At 40.4% G+C, this 17,255-nt stretch overlaps 2 protein-coding genes across 5 annotated transcripts in view; both read right to left on the bottom strand.

Annotated features, from left to right (window-relative positions):
• PSMA6 (proteasome subunit alpha 6) lies at nt 451–11,334 on the bottom strand. The gene is made up of 7 exons (XM_021402379.1): nt 11,090–11,334; nt 7,056–7,150; nt 5,971–6,052; nt 5,571–5,726; nt 3,554–3,732; nt 2,146–2,240; nt 451–659 (listed from the first exon to the last, which is right to left on the bottom strand). Exons 1-7 carry the CDS (start codon nt 11,163–11,165, stop codon nt 602–604), a joined length of 741 nt encoding a protein of 246 aa, XP_021258054.1. The 5' UTR covers nt 11,166–11,334; the 3' UTR covers nt 451–601.
• The window catches only part of KIAA0391 (KIAA0391 ortholog), a 39,517-nt gene continuing 36,243 nt past the window's right edge, over nt 13,982–17,255 (bottom strand). For all 4 annotated transcript variants that reach the window (XM_021402365.1, XM_021402369.1, XM_021402368.1 and 1 more), the window contains 2 exons: nt 16,023–16,218; nt 13,982–14,430 (listed from right to left, as the gene is read on the bottom strand). In XM_021402365.1, the coding sequence (XP_021258040.1) occupies nt 14,290–14,430; nt 16,023–16,218 (337 nt within the window). In that variant the 3' untranslated portion in view covers nt 13,982–14,289. The remainder of the gene's footprint in view (nt 14,431–16,022; nt 16,219–17,255) is intronic.

The following is a 17,255-nucleotide window of genomic DNA, read 5'->3' as shown; positions in this document are numbered from 1 at the left end:
CTTCAGAGCTGTACGATCGTAGCATACATCTGTTAATATTCCTTCCCCCTCCCCAGATAAATTTGTGTGAAGGAATGCACTGGGAATCACAGTTTTTTCTTCAGCTTTTGTTCTATTTTCTCACACAAACCTGAGCAAATCCTCAGGTTTTAAATTAAGATCCTCTTAACTTTCCCAGGGATAAAAGAGTAATGTTACAAGACTTTCAACATCACGGCAAGAAGAGAACAAATGAAAACATAAAAATTATCAAGACACACATCACAATCTGATACAAAACATTACTCTAGGAGTAAAAGAGCTCAGGTGAAAAATACAAAGCTGAGTATAAAATTTATATTAAGATAAAACTAACAAGCAAATAATAACCACAGAAACATTCAAAGTCATGTATTTTGATGAGAACTTCATAAAACAAAGTTAAAAAATACATTAAAAGGAGACATCGAGTATTTCAAAAACCTCTGTTTTATTTGTACAGAGTAAAATACATTGTATTGTGAACATCGTTTTCATTCCATAATCTAAAGCCGTTATTAAGCGTCTTCTTTTCACCAAATACCCTGGTCAGAAGCACAGACAATGGAAATAGGAAAGCTATTTAGTCTCTCTCTGCCAGAGCTACAAGGTGCATGTCAATCTCTGTTTCTGTAAGGATCCTGAAAGAACAAAAAGAAATCTTGAATAGCTTCAATGATTCTTCCCCTTAAACTCCAACCTAGTATCTATTCAAATTGGTTTTATACATTTCAGCCCTTTAAAGCCCTGCTGCCAAGGCCACAAGCCAACATTTCAACTGTTTTTGAAAAACAAAGGAAGAATCAAAGCCACTAAAGAGCAAAGTAGCAAGTGGTTGAATAAGAATAGGTAATTCCTCCTGTGCAATACATTTGCAAGCTGGGACCTGGTGAAAATAATGGGTATGGCAATTAGTGCTATTACTCCAGGGAATACACGTTTTTATAGCTTTTTCCTTCTGTTTGTTACCCATCTTTCTGAAAAGGACATGACTGGTAAATGAAGTTTGGCAGAGAGGTAGCACTAGACCCTTGAACAACATTAGAAAAGGGATAATTCAGCTCTTCTATGCTTTTTCAGAAATGCTATGCTATTCCGTTGTCCTAAACATCCATTATCAAATGTAAAATCATTCATCAACACCATGTCAACTTCATACATGTTAAGAAGCACTCAAAAGTCTGCACCTGTAGGGCTCCCAGGTTTGAAGGCTCTCTTCGATCCTCACCTGCTAAGTCATCAGACTAAAGCAGCACAGGACTTTTCCCCCACCAAACTGTTTTTTGGTTTTTTTTTTTGTTTCATTTTAATGAAAAACCAAACCAAGAGACAACAAAAGACTATGACAAAAATTACCTGTATGACTCTATGGTAAGCCTGACTCAGCTACATTTTATGTAACGCATACCTAGAGAGCCTTTTTGCATTAACCAAAATGTCTCAAAATTTATTCTTCCGTTCTTTCACGTGTACTTCTACAGCTGTACAATATGCTGTGAGAAGGCTGTCCAGCACAGTGTATTTAATGCGAGGCACAGCCTGCAGCAGGAAGATTTCCAGGTATTGTCTGGTTAGACTGACCTGGTAACCGTGCTGTGCACACAGGGCTGCACTCCAACTCAGACAATAGCAGAGGCAGCAGGGAGGAAATGGCAGTTCTTGCTTTCACTCTGGGTGGGAATGTGCTGTACTTGGAAAGTAAATGTTCAGCACGTTCCAAATCACTGCAGTGATTTTAAGTCCAGAATATTTTAATCTTGTCAAAATAACTGCATTAATTGTCACGTTGAAAGTAGACTCCAATACTAGTACAAACCATTTTTAAAAAAATTCTTTTAAGCATTAAAGAAACATCTAGAACAGACATAACAAGATTTTGATCATCATGCAAAACAATACTCCTTTACAAAGACTAGATTCCCTAGCCAGTTTAAATACTTAAAAATAGCATCTTTTTTTATTATTTGAACAATGTCTTCTACACATTTTGAAATTACAAGTAAAACAATAAAACAATCAGAAAACAAACCTCAATTTCTGACATTTTCCGAATTTACCATTACACAAGAAGTTAAAACAAATTGCACATAATCAAAGAAATACACAACAGTGATCATGATCACTTACCTGAACTTCGGATTTTCCACCGTAACTACACCAACTTCTATTTCTGAAGGTTTGAAATCAATGGATAGTACTGTAGACAGGCACGTTATTGCTGTCTGAAAGATGACAAAAAAACTCCATCATTGAACAGAAAGCACTAAAGCATTTTTTAGTACATCTAGCATTAACAATAACCCTCCCTTCTACTTTTATTTCCTTCCACCTCTAAACCTCAGCCGTAAAGTTTCAAATAGTTTCCATTTGTTACAGAATATACTGCCTCTCCAGTTCTCTCTCAAACAAGTTCAATCTACAAAAGCCAATGGATACATTTTCTTAACAGGAAAAAAAAAAAAAGAGAAAAACAAAACCTTTATCAGGCAAAGATTAACACCCCAGGTCCCAAGGATAGAACACGTTCCCTAAGTGGCAAACAGATATAACTATTACAGTCCAGGATTACTCAAAGCACGTGTTACTTTCTTGGCTTCCATTTTGGCTTTTCTTCTGGTAAGTCAAATTACATTGGCTGTTTTTAGAAGTTGCATTTAATTATGGTTTAACTTGCCTTTTTTTTCCACCTTAATCATCACCTGCTTTATAAGGTGTTCTTTGCAACTTCACTCATGCTTTGAAGTCAAGTCATAATAATGCTGAAGATGTATTCCTAAAATGATGACTGAACGCAAAAATCTCTGTAAAACTGCTATGTAGCCAGATGCTTACCAAATCAGTTATTTTGCATAGCATTCACATATGTTAATACAATACTCCATTTCAGCTTACAGTGGGGTCAATTGCTTCAGATTTTATACCTCATTTCAACTGATCTTGCAATGCAAGAGACCTAACATCACAAGGGAACAAGACCAGGCAGGAGAAACAGGTGGGCCGTAGAAAAGGACTGCTTAGACAGCTCTCTGTGGTGTAGGTGAAAAAGGATAACTATAACACAAGCTCACTACCCTGTTATACAAATAGGGTCTGCTTTTATAACGGGCCTTGAACAACAGTTTTCACAGTAGGCATAACATCTGTTGCTCTGCGTGCTGAACTGAAGCACTAGCACTCATCTTGTTCGAAACACTTTTTAACATGAAGATTGTTTTAAGCGCCACTGAAGAAATATTATACTGCTATGCCAAAGTCAAGTACTGCAATAACCAGCCACCAGCTACAGCAGGAGTGCTACAACTACAGGTTCCACTTCAGCTAATATAACGCAGAAAAATCAGATGAGAGGACTCTAAACACTTGCCAAATATCTTCAAAGGACTTTCTGGTTGAAAAGCTGTACTTACTCTGGCGACAGTACAGAACTGTCAGAAAACAGGAAATGCCTAACTGCACTACTCTGTATCAGAATCCTATATACACCACAGTCATTAAAAATACTTTGACAAATCTTTATTGCCTTCTACCAGCCTACCTCTACAGTTTGTTCATATGTCCAATCAAATTTCTTCTTTACTTTCTTTTCAAGAAAACTGGTCGACTCTGTCTGTTTAACTCCTGCAGCTGTGGCCTTGAATCCACAATAGTAACCTGCTGGATCACACTTGTACACCTGAGGGCCATGTTCTTCATCAATACCAATCAAAATCATACCTTGAAGAGAAAGTTTGTTAATTATTATTTCTTGTTCCAATATTAGCAGTTTCATTAAACCAAAGAACAGTTTGATGCTCCTCTCCTAAGAAACATGTGCATGCAAAGCAGTACATCCTTAGAAACAAGTCTAATACCTAGACCTGAGACTTTCTCTTTATCTCTCATTTGCCTTTTCTTAACAGTGTCTCACACCAGGGATGCAAATCATTTTAGCACAAACTAGATTTCTGTCATACCCAAAGAAAGCTATTCATTAAACACAGAAATGTTTTGGCCAGCCTCAGTGTGTAAAGAATGACAAAGTCGGGAAATAAAGGAGTTTAATTCTGATACAAGGCTCACTGAGCCACAGGTCACATCCTGTGTATTATATGACAATGAGACTTTGAAAGCATTAAAAAAAAACATTCAGTCAAGATGCCTTTTACCAGAAAGTAAATTTACAAACATGTTGAAGTTAACCGAAATATTAAAAGATCAATTTTAGATTTTTTAACTGTGAGGAAAAAAAAGGGAAATATCAGAAGACAAAACAGAACCTTTGAAGGCCATTTGACTAAGTGCCTTCAATTTGTGATTTCAAGTGATATAAACTGGTCAAATCCCTGAAGTGCATCTGTGTCGTCCTACACTTCTAGATCTACAATTCTATAGTTTCAGCATGCATATTAAAAATAACTCAAAATAACAACAAGAAGAAAACATCTTCTGTTGCTTTTAGCTTTATACTTGTGTAACTTCTAAATAGTACTTGCAGATATATCAGCTTCTGAACAACAACCACTGCAACAGAGAAAAAAATCCTATCATCTTTTCAAAAAAAGAACGATATTTTTCTTAACTTTGCTTGACATTTTTCTTCTTGCATGGAAAAAAGTTCACTTTCCATCAGTATCAAGGTATGGGAAGTGCCAAGCAAAGAAATGATTGTTCCCGAACATGACAAGCATATAAGAATGGGAAAATTGCCCCATCATGGAAACTGTGGTGCAACCCTGAACGTTACTTCTTTAGTGAGAAGTGCTAGTGCCTAGTATGATTACCAGAAGTGATTCATCAGTTCTGAAAATATTCTCTTTAAAAGAAAAAAAAAAACAACATGAAAAGAAGCCTAGGCAGAATGTTTAACGAAAGAGCAACTGAGGAAACATAAAGTCTTTTACCTCAGTTCCCAGATAGTCTAACAATATGGCTACACTTTGTTCATGGCCAAATGAAAGGAAAAAAAAAAAAAGGAAGTCAAAACCAACTCGAAAGTACAATGACCTACTACAGTAGAAATACATATACATTTTTTCATTTAAACATAATCTACATTTGCTATTACGAAGGAATATCTGTACAGAAATGTTGACAAGCGAAATATTTAAGTACATCTTTCCTACAATATACAGAAAACGGTTACGTTAAAAGCACCAGTTAAGCTTATTTTTAGCCTATACACGCTGCTTAGATTAAAAAAAAAAAAGTCAATCTGCACAATCTGCATTCTCCATGTCCATGAAGTTTACACAGACCACACATGCTGGTAAGAAGAGTGTCTTCTATTAACAGCCCTCACTCCGCAAACAGACTATGACCATAAAACTAAAGTAAAGTAGTACCAAATGTTTTAAAAGCACTTAAATAATTTACTTAAACTCAAAAGCTAAGTCAATGGTAGAATCATGCCTTCAAATCAAGACTTCCAAGATTATTCTCATCTGGTTGTTCATCCCTCTCAGTTCTTTGCTTACATTCAACCCATTCTGCACAGTTTGAAAACAGGTCAGAATCTCTTATAAGTTACACTTATTGCAAGATTAAACAAGAAACAGCACAGATTTCATACTTACAGCAACCAAGAGGCCTCATTTCAGCATTTTGCGTGTAGACCTGAGAAATATCTGCAATCCTTTTACATAGCATATCCACAGGGATGTCATAGCCGTACTTATACTTCCAGTTAGCAGCCTCATAGCGGGCTCTCTGCACCTGGGATCTGCTGTCAGCTGGAGAGAAATAATTAATTTCACTGACCGTGTACCACATTTATTCCTAGCATTATTTGAGAAAGTCACAACCAACTCTAAGTTGTCTTAAAATACATACATGAGAACTAGACAAGTTTTCTAAAACCAGACTGAGAGAAACAAACTTCCTTGAGTGAATAATTAATTTTATGCAATACAGAGTTGGTAAATTAAGTAGAAATACTGACACTTCAGATACTTAAAAAGATGATGAATTAAATACCTGTCATTCCTGTCATCACACAGCCAATATTTTCAGTAATGCTGAATAAATGAGTTACCGTGTTGGAATCCAGTAACTTGTCCTAAAGAAGAAATAGAAACAGAATTACAGAATATCCTGAGTTGGAAGGGTCCCACAAGGATCACCAAGTCCAACCCCCTGGCTCCACACAGGACTACCTAAAATTCAAACCCTGTACTTGAGAGTGTTGGCCAAACGCTCCTTGAACTCCAGCAGGTTGGGGCTGCGCCCACTGCCCTGGGGAGTTGGCTCTATGCCCATCACCCTCTGGTGAAGAACCTTTCCCTAACCCCCAACCTGACCCTCCCCTGACACAGCTCCATGCCATTCCCTCAGGTACTGCTGCTGTCACCAGACAGCAAAGATCAGCACCACCCCTCTGCTCCCTGTTAAGAGCTGTAGGCCACCCCTCAGCCTCCTCTGCTCAAGGCTGAACAAACCAATGGACCTGAGCTGTTCCTCACACACCTTGCCTTCCAGACCCTTCACCATCTCTGCAGCCCTCCATTGGCTGCTCAGTATCTAGAAAAGGCTGTCAACTAAAGCATGACCAATATTGAAGTCCTTTTCTATCTGAAGAAATTTGGAGAACAAGACAGAAAGACTTGAGTCCCTACTGCATGTTGTCTTCAGCCACAAGAGTTTTCCCCTTTTGTCAACAGTACAACACCACTGTACCAAAACACTCATTAAAATGTTATTGTGCTATTGGCGTGCTGTTTTTTTAGTAGGAATTTAAGAGAAATCAGAAAACCGACTTAGGATAACTCAGCCCTTACAAGTCAGAAAGATGTACGCATGTTGAAGTACACCAGACCCTACTCCATATTTTAGTTTTATCCCTTCAACAGTTCTAGAGAAAAAACATTAATGCAGTACTTGGTGACAAAACATACAATTGAGCACTAAACAAAGCTAAAATTCACAATAATCAGAACAAGAAGATATACAAACTGCTATATATGTCAGTGATAATAAACATAATCTTAATGTTGCAGCACTACACCTCTACTTATTTTTTTCCTAACCTCTTCCCAGCCCTCCTTCAAAAACAGACTACTTACAGGTACTTTCTTCTGCGTTACGATTACTGCAGAGTCTTTCCCACGAACAGCTACAGAAGTAAGGCCGCCCTGGTTTATGGCCTTAAAAGCATACTCTAGAAAAATATACAAAAGATATAAAAAAACTCAATTAGATATGTTAGCATAAGCAACTCTGACACATCTACACCCCCTGAAATCTCAGCACGTTTTATTAGTAGTATTTAGAAGTATTACTGCTTTGTTCAGGTATTTCTAATAATTTGCTTTTTTCTTCTATTAGAGTACCTAACAATTTGTTTTAATGTAACATAACTGTAAATCTTACATAACATTTCCAACATGCAGGAGCCTTCAAGCAGTATTACCATTGCAAGGATGTGACTTCTTCTGTACATTTTAGTCAATACAGATGAAAACTGAAATAACGGGCAAGGCAGAGAAATTTTAATCCTATCACATTTTCTGACTTGATATTCAAATACTACAAAGTTTTAATATACTTTATAAAACAAAATCTGTGCACATGCCTACTAAAAAGTGTTATTCAGACAAATGATTAAAATTTCCTTCACATGATCTAAGACATACATTTCCCTTAATTAACAATTTCAAAAGCCTCAAAAGCCTTTAAAAAATCTTTATTTGGCAGTATATGATAAGCACCCAGAACTTCCTAATATCTCATCAAGAAACGAAAGTTTCAGGCACTAAGTAGGTGTAGATGATTTTTTTATTAGTTATGTGGAGGCTGGAATTCAGAATAATTTGCTAAAACTATATCCTAAAACAACATGAGCAAGAAGGTAAGCTGTTTTAGAAGCTGCACTCAAATCTATGGAAGATACTGCGGAACAGGAGAGGAATAATCCGAAAACCAAAAAATAAATCTTGCAAAAACTCAGTGTTGACTCTCCCAAGTCAGCATTGTGGAAGGGTTCATTGTCATGTATTTAAAGGACTGCGTTTATCGCTCTCAGGCTTCAGAGCATTTACTGGTTACTTAAAGATGCCATGAAGAATGCTTCCCCCACTCCCTCCACGAGGTGCACAATCTTGCTCACCTTTTCCACTTGCCTTCTCAAGGACTATCCATGCTAGCCTGGAGCTAAGCACAAAAAACAGTGAGAACGAACTAACACTGCGTGCAAATGGTTACATTTTAAGCCCTGGAGGTACGTGATCCACGTTTATTTATGTGCATGAATACCTGAAGGGAGGGTGTAAAGAAGACAGAGCCAAGCACTTTGCAGCGGTGCCCAGTGCCAGGACAAGAGGCAGTGGGCACAAACTGGAACATCGGAGCTTTCCTCTAAACATGAGGGAGTGCTTCTTTACTGTGCAACTGGCAGAGCACTAGCACAGGCTGCCCAGAGGCTGAGGAGTCTCCTCCTTGCAGATCTTCAGAAGCCGCCTGGACACGGCCCTGGACACCCTGCTCCGGGTGTCCCTGCTTGAGGAGAGGTTGGCGAGGATGGACCCATAGGTCTCAGCCAGTCTTACTCTGACATGTAGGTGTGAGCACGAATAAGCGCCCTCAAAAACTTTTGCTCACAAATACTGAGAACCAGGCAAAACGCTGGCATTTCAGTCTGGTATCAGTATAATGGAAATCTCTGTTCTGGAAAAAAAAAACAAGTTTTAAGACAGCCTAAGAGCAACAAATGTGCCCACAGCCATCCTCAACAGCACCTGATTAATTGGAATCTAGCACACAGACAAGGATTCACATGATTCAGAAAGGAAGAAAAAGGCTGGGTTCATATAGTTGACCACAAACGAACATGTTTTCTGCCCATACTGTGGCTAGATGCTAGCCAGCAGAGACATTAGTGTGGCATCATGCCCAAATTACCAGCCTGGCTGCAGGCAGAGTGAGCTCATACTTACTTGAAGTTAACTAGCACACCTAAGTACTTCCTCCCCATCTTCCCCTGGCAGATAGTTACTCAAAGTACCTTTAATACAGCTTCATACTGCATGCAAATTCTCTCAAACACACACACAGATGCTTCTCAGACCAGGGCAAGATATGCAAGTGCCGTACATTTCTCATATATTAACTGTTGAATAACAGTAGATGAATATACTCAGGAGGCAGAACTCCTCAACTTACTCTTTGCTACAGGATGCGCAAACTATGACCAGCATGTAGTACTGCAGCAGAGAGACAGAATCATAGAATCATAGAATCATAGAATTAGGAAGGTTGGAAAAGACCTACAAGATCACCTAGTCCAACCATCCACCTACCACCAATAACCCCACTAAACCATGTCTCTCAACGCTATATCTAAACGTTTCTTGAACACCTCCAGGGACGGTGACTCAACCACCTCCCTGGGCAGCCCATTCCAGCGCCTGACCACTCTTTCAGAAAAGTAGTGTTTCCTAATGTCCAGCCTAAATCTCCCCTGGCGCAACTTGAGACCATTCCCCCTCGTCCTGTCACCAGTTACAAGAGAGAAGAGGCTGACCCCCAGCTCACTACAACCTCCCTTCAGGTAGTTATAGAGAGTGATAAGGTCTCCCCTGAGCCTCCTCTCCTCCAGACTGAACAATCCCAGCTCCCTCAGCCGCTCCTCATAAGGCCTGTGCTCCAGACCCCTCACCAGCTTCGTCGCCCTCCTCTGAACATGCTCCAGGGCCTCAATGTCTTTTTTGCAGTGAGGGGCCCAAAACTGGACACAGTACTCGAGGTGGGGCCTCACTAGGGCTGAGTACAGAGGGAAAGAAAAGTGCTCCAGAACAACCAGCATGCTTTAATGGCAACAGAAGGCTGTATCCTGTGACTCTTACATTACGCAGCCACTAACAATCAGTGCAAAAAAGTGTGTTCCCACTAATAATAAATATAAGGCTTACTGTGCAAGTTGCATACAAACTTCATATGCACTACAGGTATTAATATATCACCTGTATATGTACATAGCTCATACACGTAACTTTCTACCTGCATAAAGACATCCATACACATGCACTTTCATAGTTGTACCTTGCAAAAAAGACTCTCCAGGTTTGCACTGCCTACCCAAGAAGCCTACTCCACATAAGCCCACTCCACATCTTCCTAAGAAAAACTTAAGGTCAGACGCAAAATAAACTACTGGCTACTACTGACAACGTATGTAGACTGATCTCAGCAACTTCCTTTCCTGGAGGACAGATGGATGTACAGATGTGCCATGTAATGCCCACAGGCTGCTGCAGCTGGGGAAGAGCCACTAGAATTCAGGGAGAGAGCAGGAGGATGGTGCTGCAAGAACAACTCAATTGGCCAGTTCTGAGGATCCTTCAGGTGCACTGTGGGTGAACTGTCTTCACACTACTGGAAGTTGGCTACACTGTTACAGAGGACTCTCGAAAGAGCACCAGGAGGCCCTTCTGCAGAACCTGGTGCACTGGAAAAAGAATGGTAGATTTAGTGACCTAAAAAAGAAAAAAAAAGTTTGGCTGCAGCTTAATCACAGAAGGTTTGCGGATGCCTGGAAATAAAGGATGGTTGCAAATATCTTACAGGCCATGCTGCACAGAACACACGGTATTCAGGTGTAACAATGGAGAGCATGGGTTACTGCCAGACACTGACTGATGTTCAGGTACGCGCTGTTTGGGATAGTTGAAGTCCCATTCCAAACTGCTATCGGTAGCTCTCAGATTCCAAAGCACAACACTGGTAAGTCTGACACGATTAAAAACACTTAAGGGGAACAAACCGCTGCCAAGGCAGCCTTCAAGGCCCTGGAGTGGCACAGAGGCACAGGAGACACCACAGGGCTCTAACCTCCCTCTCACCGCCAGCAAGGCCGCCCTCTCAGCCTCAACGCACGACCGGACCGCGGCTGCCCCAGTTTCCCTCTTCTCGCCGCGGGACCGGACAAGGCAGGCACCGAGCCCCCGTGCACCGGACAAGGGAAACACCACGCTTCCTCCTTCTCGGAGGCAGCGGCCTGATACGGCGGAGCTCTCCGTGCCGGCTGCAGCCCGGCGCCGCGGGGAGGCCCGGCCCGTGACGGGGCAATTCAACGGCAACATCCCCGGGGCTCGGCACCCACCGACTTGGTAGAGGCGGCCCTCGGGCGAGAAGATGGTGATGTGACGGTCGAAGCCGGCGCTGGAACCTCGGGACATGGCGGCAATGGAAACGGCGCAGCCGAGGGGCTGTCAGCGTGCAGAACCCCTCCGCTACCGCAACGGGCCGCCGCCGGAGCGCTTCCGGGTCACGGGCGGCGCGCAGGCGCCCGAGGACGCCCAGCTCGCGCACCGTCACGCTCCATCCCCACCACTACGCATGCCCGAACTCCGCGGCACTCCTCGGCCTCGCGCCGCACCTTGGGGGAGCATGCGCAGTAGGGCGGCTGGGCCTAGCGACGGGGCGGCTTGAGGCGCGGCCGGCGGGACAATGGCAGGGTGTGTGGAGGGTGTCGTGTTATGACATATCGCCTCCGCCGAGCGATCGGACAGCCACCAAGGCGCTGCCTGGCGGAAAGGCGGGGGAAAGCCGCGTTGCCGCGGGAATACCCTGAAAGCAGAGAAGAAAAGCTCCGGTTGCGCGGGCAACCCGGGGAAGAACAGCCCCTTCGCTCTCCAAACAAAGCGTTTCCACGTGTTGTCTTAATGAGCGTAATTTTAAAGCACAGAAATACAGCAACCTCAAAGAGGACGGTTAGAATCCTTCTGAGCAGTCTGTTCCTACAGCCGCATTATCGTACGATGTTTGAAGACTGCCTCAGTCAGCGTCCAGTGCAGAGGGAAATCCCCCCAGTTTAAATTGATGAACACACACCTGCCTTTCAGCAGCTTGGATTTCCCCCGATCACTAGGGAGGCTTTTTTTTTTTTTTCTCCTTTTTTTAAGTCAGGCCATTGAAAGTTGTGAAAGCTGTTTGGATAACCACACCTTCATTTTAAAATATTATTAACTAACTTCTGGTGAAATAGCAGACGACAGGTGCATTTTGGAGCACATTGTAAATGCCCCATATTAGGTCTGCTTTAATTTTTCCATATAGCTATCCTTGTTTATTAACAGGACACTAAGTATTTACTGCAAGAGGCAGTTTTTGTCCCCTTCATTTTGGAAAAGCATTGTGGGCAGATAAAAATGTTTAAAATTTGTGGTGGAAATTCTCCAGCCCAGTGCCCCACCAGCTGTGACCAAAAGCCAATGCCCAAGGAGAAGTATTACGGCTCCAGAGAGCCTTTAATGATGCATTCCCTGAATATTCTCCCAGCCTCCCGCTGTCTGCAGGGACTTCCCAAAACAGTGATAGCATCTGGTTATTTAATAGCCTGTGCTGGGGTTCTCTTTCATGAACTTGCTGGTTTCCCCTTGAGCCCCTGTGAATCGCCTGCATCCACAACACGCAGGGGCAAAGGTCGCTCAGCACAACAATGCACTGTGCAGTTTCATCTGAAACTTCACACTTTATCTGAACCTTCTATCTGCCAGCATCATTTCATGCTGCTTTTGCACTGGAAGAGACCGCAAGCAATCCGTCCCTATGCATACCCTCCACAACACTTAAGATTCTTAAAGATCTCTATTTCTCTTAAGATCCCTTTTCCTCTGGGCTGAGGATGCCTAGTTTCTTACTCCTACCATACATTAAGCTATTCTATATTGTAACACTGGAGTTTAATGCCAGATATTTTATTTTTTCCCGTGAGAAAAAGGAGACGAGAAAGTGGAAGGAATACTCAAATATTTCATCTATTTGCCAAAAAGCAACCAAGCAAGAAAATACTTGACTTTTAAGCGTTTGGAATCAAAGATTCAATATTTTGCTTAGACCAAGACTGAGATCGAACAGTCGCTCAATACCATCAGTGTGGCAGAGTGGAAGTCATACCACTTTGAGGATACAGCTTCTAGAAGTTTTCTCCATCTATGTAGCAATTTCATCAACTTCCAAAGTATGGTTTTGTTTCACAAGAGTAATCAAATATTTTCCATGTAGTATCCATCATCTCTTATCAGCCATGTGAGAATCAAAGTGCATGCTGAAAGCTTCTGAGAAAGACTGTTCTCACATCTTTTTAAACATTATAAACAGTAAGTGGATGATGTTCAAGATGAAACTGTTCCCACAATAGCTACAGCACAGGCTCAATCAGTTCACTCTTCCTCTAGTCTACCTTCCCAATGCATCTCCATAATCATGGCACGCCAGAGGCCAAGCTGAGCATTTGTTCCATCTCACTCCTCTTCTCCTCATTCATTGGCCTATCAAAGGGTACCAGTGGCATCTGCAGTGGTTGCAGGGGTACCAACTCCTGCAGCATTTGAAGGACTTGCCAGAATTGGCCTTTCTGGCTTTAAACACGGGCCCATCAATCTGATAAACTAATACCAGGAAGACATTAAAATCCTTGTGGTTTTTGTTTGTTTTGATTGTTTTTTACAGTACTATTGTACTAAAAGGTATTAGGTGTCAAGAAGATCTGGATGTGCTGTTTTATTGTTGACTATAAGAATTTCTAGTTACTGCCAATTTTTGTTTAGAAAATTCATGCATTTCCATAAGAAAACTACTCCAGTGGCACGAAATCCTGTCAGAAGTAGCAAATCTAAGACTGTGAAAGAACGACACAGTATTTCACCAGTTGTATCTTACAGACAAAATCTTAATGTTTGTTGTTACAACAAATCTTTTGCACTGTGTGTAATAAAATGAATTCTAACTAAATGAGGAAGTACTAGAGCTATGTGTGCCAGACCAATGGCAATCATGCCATTTTCCCCAGTAAGCTGCATTTGCTAGGTTGTATGCAACACTGCTGCAAGGTCAGCATGACAATTTTGAAGGCACTCCAAAAGCCTTGCCTAATTTTTCTGAAGAACAGAGTTCATAAGTTTCAGTGTAGATGAAAAGCTTAAGCAAAAATAAATAAGTAAATAAAGTAATTTTAAAAACCACACAAAAAAAAAAAAAAAAAAACACGACCTGAAATACCAGAGGGAAAAACAAGTTTTAATTCAAATCACATGGAGAGGCTACAGAAATTGCCTGTTAAGATAGAAATAATGGACCTAATTCATTCTTGCTGGACCACCACTTATTTTCACAGGTTTACAACAAGAATGAGTTTGACAAAAAGCAGTTACTGAATTTTCTTTAGTTATAGGCCTCACACATTAATCCCATAATTGTGCTGCTGAGTTCTCCTACTCTGCAGCAGCTGCCTAGCAAAAACAAACAAACAAAAAAACCCACCAAAAAACAACATCACAGAAGAAGCTTCAGCTTGTGCAGTTACATTGTTCTGTATTTCTGCTGAAGGCAAAGCCATTTTCTTGGTATTCGATATGAATATTTTTCCTCAAAAGTGTCTTTATAGGGGATATGCCATGTGTCACCCGTAGTCTGTACCACACAGTCATAACTGCAAGCAGGCTGTGGGATAAAGAAAAACAAAAACAATTTTTTAGACTTTACCCAATACACTAGTAAAACAGTGATTATAGCTAGCTATTTTCCTTAGAAGTCTGCATGGACTCATCTCTTTAGCAACTCCCATTTATTTGCTCACAAAAAGAAATTAGAAAATTTAGCACTGGAGGAAAAATTAAAACATCTTTTAGCATTTTGAGGTCGAGGTGGCATTATAAGTGGTTAAAATTCTGTCCTCCATCTCCACCAGGTAATAATGATTTGAACATAACAGATCACATTTTCAGAAATAACAAATTGTTTTTCTGTTCAGTTAAATGAAATCATATGGGAAGTAGTTCAGGATGTAGAGTTAGCAGCTTGAACTGATAGGGTGTATTAAAGATATCTTGCGTTTGTCCCTCCAGTGTACCTCTACAAACTAATTTGTGCTGAGGATGTTTTAAGAAAAGGAGTTCTCAATAACACTTTCAAGAACAGCCAGTCAGACAAATATAATTTTGGTCTACTGTGTTATAGGTGTATCAACTCAACATGTGCAACACAAATATAAAAAATTACTGGTTTGCAATTATGGTTCTCAGAATGTATTGTCACTCTGTATTTACACATTTAGAAGTCTACGATTGAGAATGTCCAACATCCAAAATCATTCATATGGGAATTAAGATGTGAAAATTACTAGCCCTGCTATAACAAAATAAGTACAGCTAAAGCTGTGTTACTCAAGTAACCCTATATCTGATATTTGTTTACATTAATACGAATGCATATAGCATTCATCTTTCTGTGTACGGCTGTCATCCCTATAAGCCTGTATCTCTGTAGTCTGATTGTAGTGAAGAAGATTCATTTACAATTTGAAGTAGAGCAGCAAGAAAATGAATCTAAATAAGTGCAGTATTGCTTTAATTCAGCAGTAACAATGGAGGTAGACAAGACATCAAGAAACCACGTGATATGCAATGTCACATGATTAATTTTTCTTCAGAAAAATCTGTTCAAGGCTCACAAGGACTTCTGTCTCCTAGGCAAAAAAAAATGTACAGTATCCTGCTGTAAGATAATATTGTGCTTGGAAGTCTGTGATTTCAGTAGCTAAATACCAACTACAGATCTGACTATTCTTGGCTCTCCTTCATGAAACTTTATAGATATGTTTGGATAACATTACAGTGAATATTTAAATGTAGGTATTTTCTTATGGTTTCTTCTTTAACATAAAGATGAGAGAAATTCTATTACACAATTAGAAGCATAACAGTGCTACAGGGGAGAATTAGACAGTCCAAAGTTTAAATCAAATTAAAAAATACTAACACATTTTACAGCAGTGGACAGACTATTATACACAAAACACAACTACATTTACATTATAAACACTTAAGGTGACAATTTCTTACTTCTTGACAGCTTTCATGTTTATGCCAATGCTTTGTGAATATAGTCAATTTTCAGTAAAAATTGAACTTTTGAGCCCACTGGTACAAATCTACTTCTTATGCTCCAACAAAAAGATTTTTGCTTACTGAGTTAGAAACTCCATTTTTAATTAACATCCCTTGTGTGCTTTCTGAATGCAGCAGAAAACTTACCAAAAAGTTTATATGTTTTCCTCCTACAGAAGGGGAAACCACTATCTGGTGTCCACGCTGCCACTTACGGAACAGATGACGTGTCACACTGTCAGAAAGACAAGCTTTGTGATCCCGGAGGAAGTCTCTTGTAACAAACTTGCAATGTTTGCCTGACCGAAGAGTGGCATATAACAAGAAGGCATCATCTTCAGAACTTAACGAAACAAATGGAAAAGACAGAGATCATTCACAAGGCCATAATTGGCTGCAGGAAATGAATCAAATGCTGACCTGAGATTTATTCATCAGCAACACTGAAAATTCCCATCACTACTTTAGTTCCATGTTAAAATAAAGAACTTCTGCTTACCGTAAGGCACCAAAAGAAAGAGTGTACGATAAAAAATACACACTATACAGAACATTCTTCCCTCTTATTCCTGTCTGCTAATGTAACAATATAATCTTTTGTCACAAAACTTAACAGTACAGTGCTATGTGGAACAGAACTACAAGAACTAGAAAGGGTAGCCCCAAAACTTTGTTGAAATATAAACAACAATCACTACTGATAACAAAGCATAATATATGCAATTGCACAACTCTGTGAGTCCCTGTAACATGGGTAAATATAATTCCAAAAAGTCCTGGTGATTATTTGCAAAACGTATTCAACATTAGCTGCCATTAAACAAAAATAGCTTTAGGGGAAAATCTCTAAAACTGAATGTATAGTGGGCATGATTTACCCCACAGCTGAAGATGCTGAGCAGACCTTTGCTTGAAATGACTTTTTGATTGCTGTGGATTACTGCAGCAATGTCAGGACATGAGATCATAAGGCTCCCTATCCAGCGTAACAGCGTTCCCTTTGCTGGTGCTCAGACAGTAGAAAGGACAGCAACATGATTCATCAGCAAAGAGAACGAGAGCAAGATCTGGAAGGGTGATGAAGGAGAGCCAATCTGCAAAAAGGAGAAAGACAGAAGAGTCTTGGACTGGCTGTTGGGACAAGGAACCTGGTCAGAAGTTCTGGGAACTGGGATCACAGAAGAAGCGGCAGAGACAGATTTCAAGTGATCAAACTCTTCATAATGCAACATTTAATGTGTAGTTTTTTTTTGAAGCCAGTATAGCGAGGAGCGTGGGTTTTTTTCCACACACATAAACTAGAGATACTAGTAATCACACTAAAACCTACAGCTGTTAACACTAAATAAAAATGCACATAAATCAGGTGTTGATTGCCAT

The sequence above is a fragment of the Numida meleagris genome, chromosome 6 (genome assembly GCF_002078875.1).
Source record: "Numida meleagris isolate 19003 breed g44 Domestic line chromosome 6, NumMel1.0, whole genome shotgun sequence".
Taxonomy (NCBI): domain Eukaryota; kingdom Metazoa; phylum Chordata; class Aves; order Galliformes; family Numididae; genus Numida; species Numida meleagris.
Note: the sequence above shows the minus strand (reverse complement) of the source record. Positions and strands in the feature narration are given on the sequence as shown.

Bases quoted from the DNA above. Each gene is read 5' to 3' on its own strand.
- PSMA6 (XM_021402379.1), bottom strand. From the start codon at position 11,165: ATGTCCCGAGGTTCCAGCGCCGGCTTCGACCGTCACATCACCATCTTC. The intron at 7,151-11,089 runs GTGGGTGCCGAG...ATATTTTTCTAG, and splicing joins GGGCCGCCTCTACCAAGTCG to AGTATGCTTTTAAGGCCATA. The intron at 2,241-3,553 runs GTAGGCTGGTAG...GTCATCTTTCAG, and splicing joins CATATGAACAAACTGTAGAG to ACAGCAATAACGTGCCTGTC.